Below are 20,389 nucleotides of genomic sequence, written 5' to 3'. Positions count from 1 at the left end.
TTAATAAGCTTTTCAGATCTTCCCGATAAATGATGTGCACTTCAATGATTACCGTACATTTTGGCATTCCAAACGTCAAATGTTCAATTGCTTTAATTATGTAAACATCTAGCTATCAACTTACAATGATGGCTAATTTTTTTCTAGATAACGCTAATTTTTTGTTTAGGAAATGTTCATTCACTGAAAAACCTTTGGTTTCAGATCAAGCAGTTCAAAATCGTTAAAAATTGTGACATATGATTTAAGCAATGTCATATTTACAAACATAATATGATATTGGTACGAAGTTATACTTATCCTGCATAAGGATACACCATGCCATTCGAAAATACGATATAATGTTCGTCTATTACTGTAGGATATATATCTCATGTTATCTTAACCTTAATCTGTAATTGAAATCAGAATCTAGGGTTTAGATTTCACGCTCTCTGATAACTACGCTTTCTCTGGTTCATTTAGAGGTAAGGCCATAAAGGGAAAAGCTGTGACAGTAACAATGATGAAATGGATAAAAAAATCATGCTAAAAGATTAAATTCTGAACACCGCGGTAGCTCTTTTTCCCGTTGATCTACGGCGGATAATTTTGCCCATGCAAAGTTTTTGCCCAAGCAATCCGGTACAGTCCGTAATGAATTGGAAGGCGAACTTGACCTTATATTACAATATCTGTCATAAAAATCAACCATTTGGTGCTTTAGTATTTTGTCGAGTACCATTTTGTATTGTCATCATTAAAGCGAACGCTTCATTTTGTTAAGTATGTCGTTGTTTAAGAATTCCGTAATAGGCATCTCACACCTTATTTTCTGCTTCTGTGTTTCAATACAACCCCGTTGCTAATATTTTTATTTTTACTTTTTTTTATTACGGTTTTGTCCTTTTCTTACCTCTTTCTAAGCATTTTTGCTAATCATTTAAACTTGACGATATGGATACTCAAATCTGCCCACATATAGAACCTTACAAACCGTCACAGCACGAGCTATTGAATGATGTTAGTTCTAACAAACAACCTTTAAAATCTGATTTTAAACAGCACGGCTTGTCCTCTAAAAGTAACTACTCAAGCTCCAGCGCCATCTCCAATTTAAGCGAAAGGCTCAGTAATGTTGATTTTGATACTCCCGCTAAAATTTTTCAGAGTAAGCACGCGATTCATCAATTTGAAAATATTACGCCTGACGTCTCCACACCTGTCACTCCTGCTGCTGTATCAAATGCTAAATTTAATTATGAATCCGGCTCTACGTCGGGAAACCAAACACCCGACCGAGAGTCGCCTACACCTCGTTCTCTATCACCCGAACCCTTTGAAAACAATCGCGATCAGGATAGGCCCAGTATGCCCAATTCTCCTTACCAGTCCGATTTGGATAGCAATTCGAATTCTGGGTCACCGGTAGGATCAACTACAATTAGTCGTGTCAGTACACCATCACAATTTGTTTTTAAAAAGCCTGAATACGACAGCCATTACCATCATACACATTTTCACCACTTTGAAAAAAAAGATACCATCTTCCATGATTTGAAGCGCTTTTTTAAAAAAAATCAAGAGAAGAAAAAAAGGAGGTCATTAGTCAAAGAACAGTCTGGTGTTCGTAGCAGTAGCTCATCCGTATACAGTAAACAAAGTGATTTATCATTTGCTAATGAATTCAATAAGAATATACAAAGTCGATACGGCAAGTGGGGTAAATATTCATTATGATTCTATTAAACTCGCGTTTACTCAGTTATATTTTCAGGTGACTTCGTTGGAAAGGGGTCTGGTGGATCAGTTAGAATCATTCGTCGTAACACGGATGGTAAGACCTTTGCAGTAAAGGAATTTAGAAAAAGAGCAACAGGTGAAAATGAAAAGGAGTACATTAAGAAAGTCACGGCGGAGTTTTGTATTGGTTCCACCCTCCATAATCATAATGTCATAGAAGCGTTAGACATCGTACAAGAAAATCATACTTTCTACGAAATCATGGAATACGCCCCAAACGACATGTTTACTATTGTTATGAGTGGCCAGATGGATAAAGAAGAAGTGACTTGTTGCTGGCGCCAACTCTTGGATGGTGTTCGGTATTTGCAATCCATGGGTATTGCTCATCGTGATCTTAAACTTGATAACATGGTCTTAGATGATCGTGGTATTGTAAAGATAATTGATTTTGGGTGTTCTACTGTTATTAAGTATCCCTTCGATGACCAATTCCACAAGAGCAAAGGTGAAAAATAAATTCTAGTCTGTTTTTAACCAGGACTAACTTTTGTATTCTAGGTATTTGCGGCTCGGACCCGTATATTGCTCCTGAACAATATACTCAAAAAGAGTATGATGCTCGTAAAACAGATCTGTGGTCTTGTGGTATTATTTTAGTATGTATGATAATTCGTCGCTTCCCTTGGAGACTTCCGCGTCCTGACAAGGATCAATCTTTCAGTAATTTTGTACAACAAGACAATAGTGGAGCAGAGAAATTATTCAAGCTGTTGCCTCGTTACGCAAGGCCCATTGTTTCCCGGATTTTAGTCCCAGATCCAGAAAAGCGTTGTACACTTGAAGATGTTTTTGAAGATGAATGGGTGAAAAAGATAGATGTATGCACACCAGATAGACCTGCCAGTAGCCATTCTCATCATTTGATGTTCAAACCAAGTAAAGAGATAATGAAACGTGGCAATATCATAGTTTTGCCTCCCCGTAAAGAAGAAAGCTAAGCCTAAGAAGACCGTTCCTATCTTTCAATCATCATGAAAAATCTATTGTACCATATTAATTCAGAAAGCATCATTATCATCTATATAGTCATAATAAACCCCCAAAGTCTACTTGGGACTCAAATTTACTTTGTTATATTTTCTTTGATATATAAACTAAATATGTATTCGTATTACCACTGCAGGACCACTAAAACCTATTCAAGGGTACAAAGGTTAAGTGAATATCATAATGTGTTTATGTGCGATTGGCAAAAATAGGCAATTATTTGGTCTGTGTAACAGTCGGTTTAATATTAAGGCGAAAGGAACATGACGATGACCAATTTCCTTTATTGAAAAACAGGGCCATGCAAAAAAAAAATGTGGAGATGTAATTTAACTGAGTTTCGATTTTGTGTATTAAACTAAAGTTCTATAGTCGACGTATTACAAACAAGATAAGATAGCCACATTATTATTGTGATACTTAGAAAATCAAAACAAATGTAAGATGACAGAATTATCAATCACGTAAACAGCCAAGACAGGATTGAATTACTATTGGAGAGGACTACAAAAAGCCAAAAAAATAAACGTGAAAAAAAAACATGCCACATGTTATGCGTATTTACATTTCGAAAAGGGCCATGTAAAGCTTAGACGGGCCGTGCAATATGTATAACGATGGTGATCAATTAAAGAAAAGGCTATTTGTTCTAGATACAGTGTTTAGGATTTGAATGATTTGCAATCTTAATGCAAGGAGTAAAAAAACACTTTGGTAAAATAGGAAAATCGCAAATAGCTGCAGCATCAAAAATACGGTCTTTATAAGAAGGAAAAGGAACAACCTTGATCTTGTTTGGATTATGATTTTTATACATAAAAAAAAGGATGCGGGGAAATACAGTTGAAGCGGATATTGTATTGATTAAGTTTTCCTGTTACTCAAGGTCCAACCCCAGATTCGGCCTTTATAATGTGATAATTGATGTTGATTACATATAAACATTATAAAACAAGTACTAAAATTATCCAGGGGTGCAACCAAACAATTGCTGTTTACACTAATTCTACTAAATACAAAATTAAAATGAAATAAAAGGAGTAGGTTAGGTGGGAGTGGCTAAAATCAAGTAGTTTGGAATAGGTTGGACGGAAAAAAGAAAAGTTGGGCTAAATAATGATCCTACAGAGTCGGTCGGAATGCCATCTTTTTTCATGGCCCGGACGGTGTTTTTTGCATTTTACCTGGCCCTGTTACTTCCAATAAGAAACTTGCTTATCTCATCACAAATCAGAGAGCGTCTCACCTTGAGAGGCGTATGACAAGGCTATGACTATATTTTTTTGTTATCATTGCCCAGATGGATTGTATGCTTGAATGTACACAAATAAATACGTACATTTTTACGAGCAAATAAGAAGAGGAAAAGACAAAAGCCCATCGTCGTCATGAACCTTAATTTCGGTAAATAACAAGGTATTTTTCCCAGATTCATGTGAGCCCCAGTTTCCACATGTTTCATTGGAAAATGATAATTTTTTTTTCTGTGTAGCCATTCCTGATTTGGTCGAGTGACAGCAAGTACAAAACCTTGGGGTTTTATTTATTTTCTTTTTTCTTCTGTTTCTTCACGCTCTTATTTTTTAAACCCTCCCCCCTCTCTATTTTTTTTTTCTTGTTGTTTTGCTTCGACAGAGCTTGCACTAAGTAAAAATAATAAATTATAATGCTGTCTTCAAACAACTTTATCAGAGCTGCTAAGGTATGATGTAACATGTAACGCTTGATTATTCTATATCTAATATATATTTCATTAGGCTTTCGCCCCTGCCGTTAGAACTCACGTTCCTGCACGTACCTATGCTCAAGCTGGTGCCAACTGGGCTTCTCAAAAGGTTGCCATGTCTGTTCTTGAACAAGACAAGTTCATCAACTACCAAAGAATCGAGGATAACCTTGAGATCGTTCGTAAGAGGTAAATAAAAAAAGAAAAAAAGAAAAAAAAAAAATTTAGTCGGAGAGAGTGGGAAGAATAATGGAAGGAGAGAGGGGTACCCTTACTGTAGAAATATTTACTAATTTTAATTTTTTTTTAAAAAAAAGATTAAACCGTCCTTTGACTCTTTCCGAAAAGGTTGTTTATGGTCATTTAGATGATGCTCACAACCAAGATATTGTCCGTGGTCAATCTTACCTTAAGCTTCGTCCTGATCGTGTTGCTTGTCAAGATGCTACCGCTCAAATGGCTCTTTTGCAATTCATGTCTGCTGGTATCCCCACTGTTGCTGTCCCCTCCACCGTTCATTGTGATCATTTAATTGAAGCTCAAGTTGGTGGTGTTAAGGATTTAGCTCGTGCTATCGATATCAACAAGGAAGTTTATGATTTCTTAGCTACCTCCACTGCCAAGTTCGGTCTTGGTTTCTGGAGACCTGGATCTGGTATTATTCATCAAATCATTCTTGAAAACTATGCCTTCCCCGGTGGTCTTATGATCGGTACTGATTCTCATACTCCTAACGCTGGTGGTCTTGGTATGGTTGCTGTCGGTGTCGGTGGTGCTGATGCTGTCGATGTCATGGCTGGTATCCCTTGGGAACTCAAGTGTCCTAAGGCTATTGGTGTTAAGCTCACTGGTAAGCTCAACGGCTGGACCTCTCCTAAGGATATCATTCTTAAGGTTGCTGGTATCTTGACTGTCAAGGGTGGTACTGGTGCCATTGTTGAGTACTTCGGTGAAGGTGTTGACTCCATCTCTTGTACTGGTATGGCTACCATCTGTAACATGGGTGCCGAAATTGGTGCTACTACTTCCATGTTCCCTTACAACGAACGTATGGGTGATTATCTCCGTGCTACTAACCGTGGTGAGATCGCCAACTATGCTAAGCAATTCGGCCACAACCTCCGTGCCGATCACGATGCCAAGTACGATGAAGTTGTTGAAATTGATCTTAACACTCTCGAGCCTTATATCAACGGTCCTTTCACTCCTGATCTTGCTACTCCTCTCTCCAAGTTCAAGGAAACTGCCATCAAGAATGACTGGCCTCAAGAGCTTAAGGTTGGTTTGATCGGTTCTTGTACCAACTCTTCTTATGAAGATATGGCCCGTTCCGCTTCTCTTGTCCAACAAGCCACCGATCATGGTGTCAAGGTCAAGGCCAAGTATACTATTACCCCCGGTTCTGAACAAATTCGTGCTACCATCGAGCGTGACGGTATTATGGATACTCTCACCAACGCTGGTGGTGTTGTCCTTGCTAACGCTTGTGGTCCTTGTATCGGTCAATGGGATCGTCAAGATATCAAGAAGGGAGACAAGAACTCCATCATTACCTCTTATAACCGTAACTTCACTGGTCGTAACGATGCTAACCCTCAAACTCATGCTTTCGTCGCCTCTCCCGAGATCGTCACTGCTTTGACCATTGCTGGTGATATGCACTTCAACCCCATTACCGATTCTCTCATCGGTGCTGATGGTAAGCCTTACAAGCTCGCTGCTCCCAACGGTAACGAACTCCCTCCCCGTGGTTATGATGCCGGTGAGAACACTTACCAAGAGCCCCCTGCTGATCGTTCCAACGTCAGCGTTGCTGTTGACCCCAAGTCCAACCGTCTCCAACTCTTGAAGCCTTTCGAGAAGTGGGATGGTAAGGATATCACTGAAATCCCTATTCTTATTAAGGTTAAGGGTAAGTGTACTACTGATCATATCTCTATGGCCGGTCCTTGGTTGAAGTTCCGTGGTCATTTGGATAACATCTCCAACAACTTCTTGATCGGTGGTCTTAACATTGCCAACGAAAAGGTCAACTGTGTTGAAAACGCCTTCACTGGTGAATTCAAGGGTGTCCCCGATACCGCTCGTGACTACAAGAAGGATGGTGTCAAGTGGGTTGTTGTCGGTGATGAGAACTACGGTGAAGGTTCTTCTCGTGAGCATGCTGCTCTTGAGCCCAGATTCCTTAACGGTGCTGCCATCATTGTCAAGTCTTTCGCTCGTATTCACGAAACTAACTTGAAGAAGCAAGGTATGCTTCCTTTGACTTTCACCAACCCTGCCGATTATGACAGAGTTGACCCTAAGGATAAGGTTTCCATCATTGGTTTGACCGAATTCGCTCCTGGTAAGCCTTTGACCATGCGTCTCACCAAGGCCGATGGTAAGACCGAAGATATCTCTTTGTCTCACACCTTCAACGAGGGTCAAATTGAATGGTTCAAGTCTGGTTCCGCTCTTAACCTCATGAAGGAAAAGTCTGCTGCTGCTTAAATTCTTTAATTTTACAATTAAAGAAATGAATTTATCAAAATGTAATTAATCTAATAAAAATGTATAGAAAAAAATTCGGATAATACAATAATTACCTGCTGTTGTTTACCGTTGTAATAATAATTTTTATTTGAATGACTCTATTTTCAACAATGCTTGTCTTCATAACAATGAGGAAGATTCTAAGAACGATCATTGAATGCATGAAACCTGCCTAATGCATAAAATATAAGGAACCTTACTCCCTAATTAGAAAACTTAATTTTTATAGTGTTTTGCTGATGACAATAACAAGAAATAAGGAACAGAAGATGACAGGCAGGTAACGACTAGCTGCTTTCGTTTTATTTAATGTCACGATACCAATATCGAGATGACAGACATGCAGTCGTATAGGTTCAAGTGGAAGTTAGCAATAATATACTTCGACGTATAAAAAAAATCAATCAAGACATAAGTTTATTGATTACGTGTCCAAAGATCTTTTTATATTAGTCGACAAAAGCTACAGAATGAGTTATGCTGTCAATAATATAAATTTGAATTTTCATTGGCCATTTAAATTTCTATTTAGAAAGTATTGAATTAAACTCAAATATACAGCCTTTTTTCTTATAAGTTTATACTCGATATCAAATGACCATATATTTCCGCATGCAATTGTATACGAAATCCTCAAATAATTGATACGACTCATTCATAGCTACACTTTTAAAGCGTCATTTGTATCATTTTTTTTAGGTTTAAAAAAACAGATGCATTATGACTCGTCTAACGATATCTGTACCTGTACCCAGAGAACAACATGCTATTTTACATGCAGTATAAACAACTAATATGCTGGAAGTATTTTGAGGACTTACGGGACCATTCCCGTTGAGTACATACAAAAAAGTAAAAAAGCAGGAGATACGTTGGTTGGAAAGCTAACCAACGTGTGTACATACTGGCGGGCCATACGCGAACTTGCTCCAGCAGCATTTTTTTCCTCTGCTTAGTCAAGGTTGATCCATAAAATCTCCTTTTTTATCTTCTGAATGTACTAATTTCAATCATGATATGACAGGCATAATTTAGCTCTATGACTGCGAACAATAATGGTTATACCCTTTATTTCTACTTGTAGTGTTAGGGGTTATTTATAAACTTAATTCCATTTAAGCTTCCAGTTTGACAAATATTCCAATGACACGTCCATCTTTAACGTAATTATTACGTGTTTTTACATATGGTCATATTACAGCCACACTATAACCAAAACGGAACATGTTAGGTAATGTAGGGAGATGAGGAGTAGTATACCCTGCTCGTACACGATATTTATTTTTGCAAATGTTTAATAAACGTGCTTTATTTTCTCTGATATTTATAGACTTACCTTTGATTGTTTAAGATTACATTGGCTGCACGTGTCTCTTTCGGACGAAGGACCCTCTCTATGCTCCTTAATCAGTTTTCTGGTCCAATCTTCCAACATGTCACACAAACTAGTCGGCGAACGATGATCTGCAAACTATCAGCCATATGTTTATATGAAGTTGTTTTCAGCTGATAGGAGTGTTTACATGGGCTAAACAATTTTAACCAAAGGAACAAGTAGCCGGTAGCAGATCTCTGATGTATGCTAAAGGTAAGAAAACTTGTTTTATTAATAATTAAATTAAGATGAGTAAGGGAATTATGGCTTTTGACAAATTGTCATTTCTCCCTATATTCGTCAAATTCACTATTAATAATCATCTGACATTGTCTCTAGAACATTTTTAGGGAAAACAACCATAATAGGAGTGTAATTGTACAAGAAACTGGACCGTGTTTTAATAAAAGAGTAAAAATAATGTCAGCTTGTTTCTGAATAATCCGTAATATCGGTCTCCCTCTATCTACGGGGAACGGCGTTTTGGATCCGTTTTTATAAACACAGAAAAAGAATGTTGTTTGTTATAGAACCACACTCCCAATGATATCAAGGATACATTTGAGGAGAAAGGTTATTAAACATATCTCAAATGTATCCATGCAGTAACAAGTTATGTTATGCGTCATCAGTTCTTTGCAGTTCTTTTTTACACACCCTATTTATTCTACATTAAGCAAATTAATATCATGTTTAGCAGCGTAATACTAAAGAAGACACACCCCACATAATAGAAACCTTGAGTTTGGGTATGCATTCTTTTCCTTTTTCCTTTTCTTTCTCTTTCTTTCTTTTTCTCTTATAACTTTCTCTCTTTTTCTCTTTCTCTCTTATCTTTCTTCTTTATTCCATTATGACAAAAGAGACTCCTCCCGGGAGTAACTCTTGGAATCCCATTGCCCCAGATCCAGGTTCAGGAAATAACATTCTCAACATTGTTACTTTGAGTTAATTTTTTTTTTCAGGAACTTTCACAAAGCTGTGTTCTAATATCGGCGCAAATGGAATTCAAGTCGAACAAGTAGATTTATTACTTGACAGAGAAAATCTGTATAGCATGAGGTGAATATAATTACCCTTTTTTCGTTTTGCATAAAATAACTTTCCAAATGTAGACCTGTACATGGGCTTATGATTTTAGCAAAACATAAACCGGAACCGATATCCTACACCATGAATGAAACCACGATCAATAATAGTGTATACTTTTCAAACCAGGTATTAGTTTTATTCATCTATTGAACAACACTGGATGATTAATATTCTTATGGCCCAATAGATTGTTCACGATGCTTATGCTATGCATGCTTTACTTAATATCTTGCTAAATTGTGCTACGATCGACGTCGGAAAGGAATTAAATAATTTCAAACAATTCACTCATGATTTCACACCAGCGGTAAATTAGTGAAAATAATGCGTTTAAATATGATATTATACTAATAATCTGTTTCAGTTAAAAGGACTTACGTTAACAAATAGTCACGTATTTAGACAGGCATATAACAACTTATCTTCTAGGTATCTATCTGTTCTAACCCTTTTTATGCAAGAGAATTTAATTTTTTGATAAAACCCTTAGCCATCGCATGAACCAAGAAGGCGATAAAGATATTTACCATCCAATATCCTATATCAAATCTGGTGGCCATTTATGGGAACTGGATGGATTGAAAAGAGGTCCTACGAAACTGGGTAAAATCTCGATTGTGTCTATAAAATTATATTTGCTTATTTTTTTTGTTTTTTTTTGGGTTAGGGATATGCGATGAAAACAATTGGCTGGATATAGTACATGTCGAAATGACTAAAAAAATGGAAATGTAAGACCAATTACAAAATTTATAACACAAAGATTTTTAAGTATACTTTTTGACAGGCACAATAAACAACGTATACCCGCCACAGTATGGGCAATAATTGAGGATCGAAGACTTGTTTATCAACGGAGGTTGATAGGGAAAAATTATATTAAAAGAGAAATAGAATGTAAGCTTGATTATTATCAACCAGAATGGCGGGCTACCATGGATATAAATCAATGGGAGGAGGAATATAGATATGCCATGAATAATGTAATGTACTTGCACTATATAATTGTTAACCGTATAATAATATCACACTGTTATAAAAGGAAAGAAATAAGCGCGGACAAATATTATTTACACGGCTTGTACAAAGTTATTGTGAGTCATTTGATCAGTTACCGCCAGATGAACAAATAGGCGTCAAGTCAATTTTAAAAGAATATACCAAACAAGAAGACATAATGGATGCCTGGTTACAAACACAAGATGATTCACTAAGATTATACGAATGTCTTGGACTAGAAGATGAGAAACAAGAGATGTATGAGGTAAGGAAGAGAAAATAGAATTAATGACATTTTATATTATTTACCGACAGTATGCCCTAGAAAAACCACATACGGAGACAGCATGATTACATGCCTTTTATCCATTCATATATCCAGGCACTCTTTGAAGAAGGCCACTTACAGCATCTGGTTTCAAATTAAAGAATATTCTATTTCAAATACAAACATTCTCACCCACTACAAACAAATCGTTCATTATTTAGGCTTTTTATTTATTTATTTATTTTTCCCTAAAAAAAAAAAAAAAAAAAAAAAACCACGATTACTACTGCTAATAATTTTTCCCTGAACAATATATACCACAAACAGAACAAACAACTATGCAAACAAAAAATCAGTCTCTTAATACTATACCAATTTTTTCCATCATCTTTTTTACAGAAAGCACACTAAAATAAATAAATAAAAGTTTATGTCTTTTTTTTTTCGTTAGTACAAATTGAAATAAGAATAGTTTTCAATTACTTTTTTGTCTAGAGCTTTGAACGAAAATATTTCCCTTAAAACCGTGTAATATCGGAGAAAGGAGCGCTTTGAAAGGGTTCAGATGTATTATGAATGTAACAAATAAGGACAAACACTATAAAAAGAAGAATGTTTTCTGACATATACTTATAGGAATTATCAATTTAAGAATAATCATCATGGGAAAGAAAAACCACTCTAGCCACAAGGAAGTCACCGAGAGAGAAGATAAGCACAGACCTAAATCTAAAGCCGAGAAGAAGTTGGAACAACACGAACATAAGCTTAAGGTAGAATCAGTAAATTTTGTATTGACATGACCACTTAAAAAACACATTTTTGTAGAAACAAGCTAAACTTGAAAGTGCCAAGAAGGGAATGGACTAAGCACAATGCTGCGCATATAGAGCTTAAAGAATGACCAAAAAAATAAAAAATAAAGACACTTTCGTTTCCATTTAATTTCTCTTTTTATCGCAATCGAAATATAAAAATAAAATAAAACATAGTATACACACAAACATTTAATCCCAATCAGGTATAAGATTAAAGTCATATCCAGGATAATTGTAATATGCATAATAAGCAATGTACAAATGATAGGAACCTAAATTGAACAATGAGTTAAGTCAGCAGCTGATGTAGCTGCACATGGTATTTACCTGGGATAAACATGATGCTACCGAGCACGATAAAAGGTGTACCTCTAGCCAACCACACCTATTATTTTGTTTTATGTTAAAATTGACAGTAGCGACTCTCTTATTCTATATACTAACTTCTGAGGTAATTTGCCCAATTTTTATCAATATACCGAGAGCCAACAATATACCACCAACTACAAAAAGCAATGTCGCTAAACCAATGGCACTCCAAGGAACTATTGATAACAAAGTCAATAACCTTAATTTCGTAATGTACTCTACATACTCGGGGTCTTTGCTGTTTCAAACTGAGCATCAGTGAATCCTCGATCCTCTTGCAATTCAGCAAATCTTCTCGACTTATTTTTGGGTTTAAGTGGATTACGCATCTTCAGGTAAAGAAATGAATACCTTCTCCGATTTTTTTTCTCCGTTTTATTTGTGTCGCACTTTTTTTAATGTAGTCACCATTTATAGTTCAAACACTGTAGTCACAAAAGCTTAAAAAGCATCTTCGGATAAACATATTTATGCTGTTTATAAAGTACTGAAGTAGTAATAAGAATGTTAACACCAGCCCAAGTCATACTATAATTTCATTATCTTTTGGTTTGAGACACAAGAAAGAATTTCAGTGATATTAAAACAATTCAGGAAAAACAGTTTGTCCACCAGTAAAAAATGACGAGGATGACTGCCGAGATATGTCATTCGACATATAGCCAACAGAATTATACATGTGCACAAAAAAGATAAAGACATTGATTTAGTTTTAGATCTACACGAAAAGTTTATTCTGACGAATAATGGGAATCACATCCGTTTAAAAAGCCATACGAATTCGATAATGTGTTGGTATACTTGTACAAGCTAAAACCTGTACTTATAGAGAAAGTATCGCAGAGAGAGAATAAGAGCTCGTATCGAACTCCAGAGAGGAAATGCTGCTACAGTTAAATTCAAATTTACTGTCTGGTTCATTACCATAAGAAGAGTTGTTAAAACTATTGATGGCTTTTCCTGAAGAGCAAAGAATATCCTCTCTATTGTCATCTTGAGATGTCGATGCTTCTTGGTCGGCAAAAATTGAAAATCCCTGATCCGTTTCATCAATCAAGTCTTTATCGGTATTATTACTTGCTGTTTCTTCAACAATTTCATTTTCACTGTCGTCTCCAATACAAATAATTTCATCAAGTTTTGTAGGCGATACATTCTTATCGAATATATCGTTTCTGATTATAACTGTATCACAAGATAATACTGATGAATCGGCTTTGGCGTTACCATGAGAACTTTCACCAGAATTGTGTATTAGTGGAGCGAAAGTCACATCAATTTCTGCGTCATTGCAGACATTATAGAAACCTGTTGGCTTTTTAAGTAAACCGCCATTTAACAAGCTAGGAGACTTAACCTTTTGATGTTGTGTGATATGATGCTTGATTAAAGAAGCATCTTTATCCCGATTGCCAACGGGAGCTATATAAGAGGGGCTGCCAGCAGATGATACTGATATATTGATAGAAGAAACTTTTTTTTCTTCCAGGTTTAATAGACTAGTTCCAGATAAACTGGTTCTATTCAGGACGTGAATAATCAAGTTTTTTTTTTTATATTGGACTTTAAGCATATGAAAAAAAAAATGGGTAGGTACCTTTTAGAAGATTTGAGTCTACTACCATATGATCTGGAGAATCGTGCTCGTTCCCTTAGTCCAGCATCTCTGGCCAAGTGCGAATTGTTGTCAAAATTTTCTCTATTTGATCGTCTTAAAGCGACTTGGTCCCACGTTAATTGTCTCGGGAGTGCTCTGTCTGCTATACGAGCAGATATATCATTTTTCAGTTTCTTTCTCGCCTCTGATACATCAATTAAATAATCGTGGGGGTCTAATTGTTTCCCAAGTCGAATACTAGATCAAGGAAGGGAGGAGCTTAAAATCAATGGAGTAGACGCTTTATTTATATTTTACATACCTCTCCAGTAACCATGTAACATGAACAACAGGACATGTAGACTATAAATTATATGCTCGGAATAAGATATTTTTATATACAAATTCCATGTTTTCATACCTTTTTCACAATTCTCATAATGCGAGAAGAGCTTTTCAATTCTGTAACAATGTAATCGGCATGAACACAAGAATCGATTTTTTCATACCCTGTACTTGACTCCAAGTACTGGAATACTTGCTGGGTTTTATCTGAGCTTAGTTTAGCTTCAATAATAAAGACACTTTTAAACATGCCCTTTTTTGAAGTTGAACGAAATGTTGAAATGAGGTAAGGGCTGTGAGTTTTTATTATTATTTTTTATTTTTGTGTGTAGGGTCATGTTATTGGCCACGTTTTATATTAAAATGGAAGTCGATATATTATGTGAGTATTGGGATTCCTGTCGACAACAAGTCTATATGATTTATCAAAGAAATCGTTTTGTTCAAATACCTGCATGAAATTTGAGAGACTGAACCTTAACTTTAACTTTTACAAATTAACCGGATACATTTTTATCCGGCTACCAATCTTTTTAAATTAAAATACGGTGCTGTCATGATTAAAATCTTAATTATAATAAATTTTTACGTCAAAGTGTAGACTATACGCCTTTTAATCAATAAAATAATGTTACCTTCTTTTGTATGGAATAGAATAATGTTATTGTATGCAACAAAGTCTTTAAGTAAACCGCATATGAAATCTTATAAAAATTTAAAATTTAATTTTTAATATTACATCTCCAAATGTCAGCTTGGAGGAAAATACAAATCTTTCCAAGTTAATCATGTTGCAACGTGATGCATGTGCCAATCCCAAGAAATACTGTCACAATAAAATAAATTTAAACTTTGATCCAATATATATTACTTTATCTGATCAAGCCAGACCAACTAGATAGAATAAAAAAATCATAAATCACCACATTTAGTTTTTATGTCAAGGAAATTTTTGTTCCGCTCTTCATTGCTACTACCATTCATAATGCTATACGATAAATAAGTCTAGTCTTTTTAAATACAATAACACGTGCTTTATTTACTGTCCTTTATGTTATACCTTTATGCTTAAATTCATTTTATATACATATCCGCGGCTGCCATAATATGCTGTACGATGAAAGATTTACAATTTTTACTGGCCGATACTCTTGACACACTTTATTATATTGGAAGCACATGTAAAAATCTAAATGTGACACCAATATTTATACTCTGGTTAATATATATATAGAGAGAGAGAAAGGCACCATATATTTTAAATCTTTGGTCTTCTATCATGGTTCAATTATATTCTACACTTATACCAATTGCACTTTCTCTTCTGGCTTCCTTAAATGTAGTTCATGCTGCTAAGACATGTGTGGTCAAAAAGAGTAATTCAGATGATGCACTGACAATTATTCAAGCATTCAACGACTGTAAAGACGGTGGTACCATTCTCTTTCCAAAAGGTACAAATTTCTATCCCAAGACGTTGATTTCCATCAGTAATTTGAAAAATATCAATGTTCAATTTTACGGTAACTTTGTTTTGCCCAACTACAATGCACAGTTCAATGGTAAGCCTGCTTTCTTTGAATTGAAAGGTGAAAATATCAAATTTGACGGCAATGGATCTGGTACATTTGTTGGCACAGGTCAACAATGGTGGGATGCAAAAAATAATCAAGGCCCAATCGTCTTTAGAATTACTGCCAATAACTCGGTGTTTAGAAATTTCCGTATTTTAGACGCCCCTAACGGTCATATGGCAATGACAGGCTGCGACAATACAGTTGTAGAGAAAATTACAATGAACAGTGTTTCCAAATCCAAAAATTTCGCAATGAATACTGACGCTTGGGGTTGCGCCTACTCTAATAACTTAATCTTCCGTGATTCTGTCATTGCAAATGGTGATGACTGCACGGCTATTAACGGAGGAACAAATATCACTGTCTCAAATATTCAATGCACAGGCGGCCATGGTTATTCGGTAATGCATACACGTATTATACATATCTGCTCTATCTTTAGTTAATAATAATGGTTTTCTTAGATTATCGGCGCACTTGCTACCGACGGCAAATTCCAAACCTTCAAAAATATCAACATTGTCAATAGCGCCTGTACCAACTGTTTAGCTGGTCTAACCATCAAGGCTAGCCCTGGCAGACCAGGTCTTTTAGACGGTGTTCGTTTCCAAAATATCAAGTTAAACAATGTTGCTAAACCAATTACTTTAACCACACATTATTATTGCGATGATACCTTCCAAAGTGCTTGTTACAAAAACGACGGCACGGCTATCAAGTTCAAGAACGTCTATATTGGTGGTATTACTGGGTAAGTATTTGTTGAGTTCTAGAAAAAATAACATTGCCAACTAATTATAATTTATAGAACTTCATCTTCAAAGGATTACCCTATTGTCAACTTGAACTGTGCCGATAAAACCCCATGTGAAAACATCACTATAAAAAATGTGAAGGTCAAAGCAATGCCAGGAACAAAAAAGAATGTATGTATTAACGTTCTTGGCTCTAACAAAATGGCTCAATGTGCATGGGAGGCAAGCAAATAGTGAGCAAGCGGTACCACGCATCGGCATCTAATTTTTCTTCTATAACACAATAAACAATTTACCCTTCACTACTATAGAAAATGTGTGTGTGTGTGTGTGTGTGTGGGGATTTGCATTCTTGAGTATTGAATGTAGTACACGCCCGGATGGGATGATCACTTGTCTCGGAGCTTTCATACCGTGAATCGGCGCCGGGACCTAAGAAAACATACCTTGAACGTACTTGTCCCATACTTTTTGAATAAAAATAACTGACACATTAACTGGGGGAGTGTTACTTTTTACCTGGCCAAGTTAATATAGTATTGTAACGCCATATTACTCGTGTAATCAATCAAGTAATCCCCGCATAACATCTAAAAATAGCGTGTTGACACGTATATTTGAGCATATGAAAGTGTAAAACTTAAAAAAATACTAGCAATGTGATCTCCTATCGATATATTACGTTACCAATTAAACATCACATTCGAAGATACAATAACAAGGCCCCATTCTTTCTTCAAAAAGGACGAAAAAACAAAAACAGGGCAATTATTATGAAGCCGCTTTAAAAAGGGCCATTATGGCTTTTCTTTTGAGTGGAGGAGTTACACATAGTTAAAAGATTAATTTCGTGCAGTCAATTATGTCTCAGTTTTGGTATCGGTTGGGTCAATACCAACCAAACAATTGACATTAATCCGACAAAGTGATTTCTGTCGGGTGGAACAATACCATGCAAAGATTGACAATCGAATTTGCTTAACTTGAATATAGTGGGGGGATGGGTTGACTTTAAATCTTGTAGTAACACATTTTGTGATGTAAGCTGCAAGCAACTATTTAAAGTTATGCAAACATCACGTTCTCCGATGACAATTGTTATTTTTTTTTGTGGAACTTCAAACTTTGTACATTATGCAATTCATCAAATAAACAAACGATGCAAATCGTGGCTAAACAAATAACTTAATTACTGAATGATCTCATGTATCTGAAACTAAAAGCTTAATCTATTATTACTTTTGAGGTCTTTATAAACATTTGTATTTAACGCTTCGGGAATTGTCAGGGTTGATCCTACACTACTCGCACAAAAACACACAAAAACACACACATACACACACATATACACACATATACACACATACACAAAAGGGTAAGGTTTCATAAACGTTACTCGTTGCATATAGCAAATTATTCGATGTATAAGGGAATATTATGAGGAAAGTATATTCTATTTTATTTTATTTTATTATAGAAATAGTAGAAAAACAGCGCTATGTATCTTTTTGTCTAAGTATTTCCCGTATCAGACCTCACAGTAGAGTAAACCAGCGCAATTCGCTACGGCCAAGCATTAGAATTAATTACGCAGAGCAGTCGCGTTGTTCCTGTATTTTTACAGCTTGCATAACCTTTTGAAAAAAATTAGATACGGGTATGCTTAATAAGATATTGTTTTTGTGTACCTACTGTTAAACTGACTTAATGGTCCGGGAATAGAGGTGGTTAAGCTGATATAAAAAACATTTAAAGTGCACCTAAGAAATACGTCCAAATGATAGCCTATAATAGATATGCATGTTTGGATTTCAAAGAACTAAAATAAAGCAATATATGGTTAAAAAATTTGGCATGACAAGTATGGGAGTAAAGCATTACATTTTAGAAAGTTTGAACAAAAAGAAAGAAAAGATATTAAAAAAGCCGAAATAATTGTTTCCTTCTTTTATATTTTCTTCTACACCGGAGGCAACTGATGCTTCGTAATATGCATGAGTGGAATAATACTTAAAAGACTTGATAGTATGTTTGTCAATAAAAATCACGTTAAACCCTAAAAATTGAAAGTCCATTTATACTAGTCAGGTACCAAAGGTCATACACAGTTTCGGTCCCAATTGGAATATCACAAAAAAACATAATATTGAATGAGAGCTCATCTGTGTATATATGATTATTTCACGTTTTTCATCCAGAAATTACTTATTCTAAATATGACTAGACCTACCAACCCCTCTTCAAGATATTCTTCTTTGCCTAACAGAGCAACTAGAAGTCGTAGTAGCTCCGTCTCGTCGGTGACAGACAATATTCAACAAGAAGATATGGTATCTATTGCTCCCATGAATACGTCGCAATTAAGCAGCAGAGATGATTCAGCAACTGTTGGTGCCTTTGTAAAATGTTTTCAGATAACAGGAATTAAAAATGATCTGAACAGTATAAAAAATGAGGTCAAGGAAGCCATCGTTACCGGAGAAATTTTGAGGGCACGACTTGACATGGTGGAAGATAAAATTGACAAAATATTGTCTATTCTTTCCGGTGAAGCTGCTGTTTCTTCAGCTACCCCCGCATTGACTAATGGAAATGTACCTCCTTTCCAAATAGGGGGTGCACTTTACAATAGTTTGTCGGTATGTCACCAAGAATAGAGAACCGTTCATATATCTAATCTACCTTGTAATTATAGGCCTGGATTAAAACGTCCATTGCTAACCAGAAGGTTGGTAATCTGGAGTGGAACCTATCTAAGGCATTTATGACGGTAGAGAACACCCGTATAACTAAAAATATTATCGATTTTGTTGGTGCTCAAATCACATTGTCAACCAAAAAGAACTGGACGGAATCCATTACCTACAACGATCTTCAAAACAAGATCAGAAATGTCTTTCGCCGTAAGCAGGATAACGAAAAGCAATCTCCCGCAGCAAAGCTTTTAAAAAATAAGAAAAGTACAAGAAAGGGAAGAAGAATTTCTGTAAGTTACGAATATGCAAGGCGTTTCCAAGGTTAATATTTAATATAATTGTAGAAATGCAAGCACAGAAAAAACGTGATGGTCAACGAGGAGTATGGCAAAAAAATGAGAGATGCTTATGGTGATGACATAGAGAAGCTCTTGATAGAGCAACTCCAAAGTGACGAGGAAAGCACGGATTCGGAAATAGGGATGACCGAAAAAAACTCACGCTTGCGGGTTATGGTGCCCCATTGGCGCACAAATGAGGTATACAATATGAGTGTATTCCTATTAATAGAATACATACTAAATCAATTCGTCTTTAGGCTCGTCGCGCCTTTCAACATTTCGATGAGTATGATCTCATTTTGAGAAAAAACGCCCAAAAAGAAAAGGAGACAAAGGATACGGGACGTTTCAAGCATGTGGTGATCAAGCCCGAATTTCTAAATCAGGCACCCGACTGGGCCCGAGTTCCTGAATTGTAAATAAACAATTTTTTTCTTCTTTTTTAATCTGCTCCCCCTTTTCCAACAACAATTTTTTACATATTCATAGTGGTTTATTGAAATTAAAAAAGGGCATAGGTGAATTAGCTTAAACATATATTTTTTTTTCTTGAGGAATTATTACAATGCAGCCGTTTTGAATTCGTGGATTACTAGAATTGTCAGAACTACATGCAACCGTGATTGCGTTGTGTATTCTATGTACAGGTAAAATCGAATGAACATTTGTATTTTCATAGCCTTTGCATATTTCCATAGTTTCATTTTCTAAAATGTTGTTACCAGGGTTGACGGGGATAAACCACCGTACGAAAGCGAATGTGTGGGGGGTAACACTGCCGTTAACATTTACGACGTGTTGAAAGAAATATTGTATCTCGCCGTAAAAGCAGGCAACGGACTCCGACGAATGATTGTTTTTAAAGAATGTTTGAATATACGCACCTTTCATCGATCTTGCCATACGGCTTTTGTACATAATATCAGATTGAAATTGTTTGGATATTCTGGCGTCGGCACCAACATAAATTGAAGGAATGTTATTGGAAAGTGAATTACCATGGTTGTTGCATAGATTTGTCGTGGTTAAATGAAAGAGATTGGTGAATGAACGATTTGGGTAGCATAGAGTGTAATATTCAATAAGAAGCATATGGTGTGAAGGATCGAGCGGAGTGGATTTAA

The 20,389-nt window shown here is 35.8% G+C and overlaps 7 protein-coding genes across 7 annotated transcripts; 5 read left to right on the top strand and 2 right to left on the bottom strand.

The window, feature by feature from the left end:
• The first annotated feature begins 830 nt into the window (after window positions 1-830).
• Window positions 831-2,851, top strand: EV154DRAFT_490665 (kinase-like domain-containing protein). The gene is made up of 3 exons (XM_051599448.1): window positions 831-1,702; window positions 1,757-2,230; window positions 2,284-2,851. The coding sequence occupies exons 1-3, from the start codon at window positions 937-939 to the stop codon at window positions 2,721-2,723; spliced, it is 1,680 nt and encodes a 559-aa protein (XP_051463573.1). The 5' UTR covers window positions 831-936; the 3' UTR covers window positions 2,724-2,851.
• A 1,406-nt stretch (window positions 2,852-4,257) lies between these two features.
• EV154DRAFT_597975 (aconitate hydratase) lies at window positions 4,258-7,082 on the top strand. Its single transcript, XM_051607024.1, has 3 exons — window positions 4,258-4,474; window positions 4,530-4,687; window positions 4,816-7,082. The coding sequence occupies exons 1-3, from the start codon at window positions 4,439-4,441 to the stop codon at window positions 6,989-6,991; spliced, it is 2,370 nt and encodes a 789-aa protein (XP_051463572.1). The 5' UTR covers window positions 4,258-4,438; the 3' UTR covers window positions 6,992-7,082.
• A 2,048-nt stretch (window positions 7,083-9,130) lies between these two features.
• EV154DRAFT_490660 (uncharacterized protein) lies at window positions 9,131-11,217 on the top strand. Its single transcript, XM_051599447.1, has 11 exons — window positions 9,131-9,319; window positions 9,374-9,470; window positions 9,524-9,626; window positions 9,688-9,807; window positions 9,865-9,929; window positions 9,991-10,103; window positions 10,168-10,231; window positions 10,288-10,483; window positions 10,543-10,764; window positions 10,825-11,014; window positions 11,085-11,217. The coding sequence occupies exons 1-10, from the start codon at window positions 9,262-9,264 to the stop codon at window positions 10,924-10,926; spliced, it is 1,140 nt and encodes a 379-aa protein (XP_051463571.1). The 5' UTR covers window positions 9,131-9,261; the 3' UTR covers window positions 10,927-11,014; window positions 11,085-11,217.
• A 212-nt stretch (window positions 11,218-11,429) lies between these two features.
• EV154DRAFT_557947 (uncharacterized protein) lies at window positions 11,430-11,637 on the top strand (the record flags this gene model as incomplete). Its single annotated transcript, XM_051605461.1, has 2 exons — window positions 11,430-11,540; window positions 11,596-11,637. 2 exons carry the CDS (start codon window positions 11,430-11,432, stop codon window positions 11,635-11,637), a joined length of 153 nt encoding a protein of 50 aa, XP_051463570.1.
• On the bottom strand, window positions 11,616-12,304 carry EV154DRAFT_490656 (uncharacterized protein). Its single transcript, XM_051599446.1, has 4 exons — window positions 12,181-12,304; window positions 12,030-12,130; window positions 11,913-11,970; window positions 11,616-11,857 (listed from the first exon to the last, which is right to left on the bottom strand). Exons 1-4 carry the CDS (start codon window positions 12,281-12,283, stop codon window positions 11,775-11,777), a joined length of 345 nt encoding a protein of 114 aa, XP_051463569.1. The 5' UTR covers window positions 12,284-12,304; the 3' UTR covers window positions 11,616-11,774.
• A 371-nt stretch (window positions 12,305-12,675) lies between these two features.
• EV154DRAFT_490654 (uncharacterized protein) lies at window positions 12,676-14,368 on the bottom strand. The gene is made up of 4 exons (XM_051599445.1): window positions 13,973-14,368; window positions 13,874-13,914; window positions 13,552-13,809; window positions 12,676-13,474 (listed from the first exon to the last, which is right to left on the bottom strand). The coding sequence occupies exons 1-4, from the start codon at window positions 14,144-14,146 to the stop codon at window positions 12,778-12,780; spliced, it is 1,170 nt and encodes a 389-aa protein (XP_051463568.1). The 5' UTR covers window positions 14,147-14,368; the 3' UTR covers window positions 12,676-12,777.
• Window positions 14,369-15,167: 799 nt separating this feature from the next.
• EV154DRAFT_541345 (pectin lyase fold/virulence factor) lies at window positions 15,168-16,543 on the top strand. The gene is made up of 3 exons (XM_051604481.1): window positions 15,168-15,874; window positions 15,938-16,224; window positions 16,282-16,543. The coding sequence occupies exons 1-3, from the start codon at window positions 15,176-15,178 to the stop codon at window positions 16,460-16,462; spliced, it is 1,167 nt and encodes a 388-aa protein (XP_051463567.1). The 5' UTR covers window positions 15,168-15,175; the 3' UTR covers window positions 16,463-16,543.
• Window positions 16,544-20,389: the final 3,846 nt, after the last annotated feature.

The sequence above is a fragment of the Mucor mucedo genome, assembly GCF_025094135.1.
Source record: "Mucor mucedo strain NRRL 3635 chromosome Unknown EV154scaffold_2, whole genome shotgun sequence".
Lineage (NCBI taxonomy): Eukaryota > Fungi > Mucoromycota > Mucoromycetes > Mucorales > Mucoraceae > Mucor > Mucor mucedo.
This window is presented reverse-complemented; position numbering and strand designations above follow the sequence as displayed.

What these genes read in the sequence shown, in the direction of transcription:
- EV154DRAFT_597975 (XM_051607024.1), top strand. Translation starts at nt 4,439, where the DNA reads ATGCTGTCTTCAAACAACTTTATCAGAGCTGCTAAG. An exon ending in ACTTTATCAGAGCTGCTAAG is followed by an intron (nt 4,475 to 4,529) that starts GTATGATGTAAC and finishes ATATTTCATTAG; the next exon opens with GCTTTCGCCCCTGCCGTTAG. An exon ending in CTTGAGATCGTTCGTAAGAG is followed by an intron (nt 4,688 to 4,815) that starts GTAAATAAAAAA and finishes TTTAAAAAAAAG; the next exon opens with ATTAAACCGTCCTTTGACTC.
- EV154DRAFT_490665 (XM_051599448.1), top strand. Translation starts at nt 937, where the DNA reads ATGGATACTCAAATCTGCCCACATATAGAACCTTACAAACCGTCACAG. An exon ending in AAGTCGATACGGCAAGTGGG is followed by an intron (nt 1,703 to 1,756) that starts GTAAATATTCAT and finishes TTATATTTTCAG; the next exon opens with GTGACTTCGTTGGAAAGGGG. An exon ending in CCAATTCCACAAGAGCAAAG is followed by an intron (nt 2,231 to 2,283) that starts GTGAAAAATAAA and finishes TTTGTATTCTAG; the next exon opens with GTATTTGCGGCTCGGACCCG.
- EV154DRAFT_490660 (XM_051599447.1), top strand. Translation starts at nt 9,262, where the DNA reads ATGACAAAAGAGACTCCTCCCGGGAGTAACTCTTGGAATCCCATTGCC. An exon ending in GAAAATCTGTATAGCATGAG is followed by an intron (nt 9,471 to 9,523) that starts GTGAATATAATT and finishes TTCCAAATGTAG; the next exon opens with ACCTGTACATGGGCTTATGA. An exon ending in CTCATGATTTCACACCAGCG is followed by an intron (nt 9,808 to 9,864) that starts GTAAATTAGTGA and finishes AATCTGTTTCAG; the next exon opens with TTAAAAGGACTTACGTTAAC.
- EV154DRAFT_541345 (XM_051604481.1), top strand. Translation starts at nt 15,176, where the DNA reads ATGGTTCAATTATATTCTACACTTATACCAATTGCACTTTCTCTTCTG. An exon ending in CAGGCGGCCATGGTTATTCG is followed by an intron (nt 15,875 to 15,937) that starts GTAATGCATACA and finishes TGGTTTTCTTAG; the next exon opens with ATTATCGGCGCACTTGCTAC. An exon ending in TATATTGGTGGTATTACTGG is followed by an intron (nt 16,225 to 16,281) that starts GTAAGTATTTGT and finishes TATAATTTATAG; the next exon opens with AACTTCATCTTCAAAGGATT.
- EV154DRAFT_490656 (XM_051599446.1), bottom strand. Translation starts at nt 12,283, where the DNA reads ATGCGTAATCCACTTAAACCCAAAAATAAGTCGAGAAGATTTGCTGAA. An exon ending in TGAAACAGCAAAGACCCCGA is followed by an intron (nt 12,131 to 12,180) that starts GTATGTAGAGTA and finishes TGTTATCAATAG; the next exon opens with TTCCTTGGAGTGCCATTGGT. An exon ending in TTGGGCAAATTACCTCAGAA is followed by an intron (nt 11,971 to 12,029) that starts GTTAGTATATAG and finishes ACAAAATAATAG; the next exon opens with GTGTGGTTGGCTAGAGGTAC.
- EV154DRAFT_490654 (XM_051599445.1), bottom strand. Translation starts at nt 14,146, where the DNA reads ATGTTTAAAAGTGTCTTTATTATTGAAGCTAAACTAAGCTCAGATAAA. An exon ending in TTATGAGAATTGTGAAAAAG is followed by an intron (nt 13,915 to 13,972) that starts GTATGAAAACAT and finishes TATAATTTATAG; the next exon opens with TCTACATGTCCTGTTGTTCA. An exon ending in AGACTCAAATCTTCTAAAAG is followed by an intron (nt 13,475 to 13,551) that starts GTACCTACCCAT and finishes CGTCCTGAATAG; the next exon opens with AACCAGTTTATCTGGAACTA.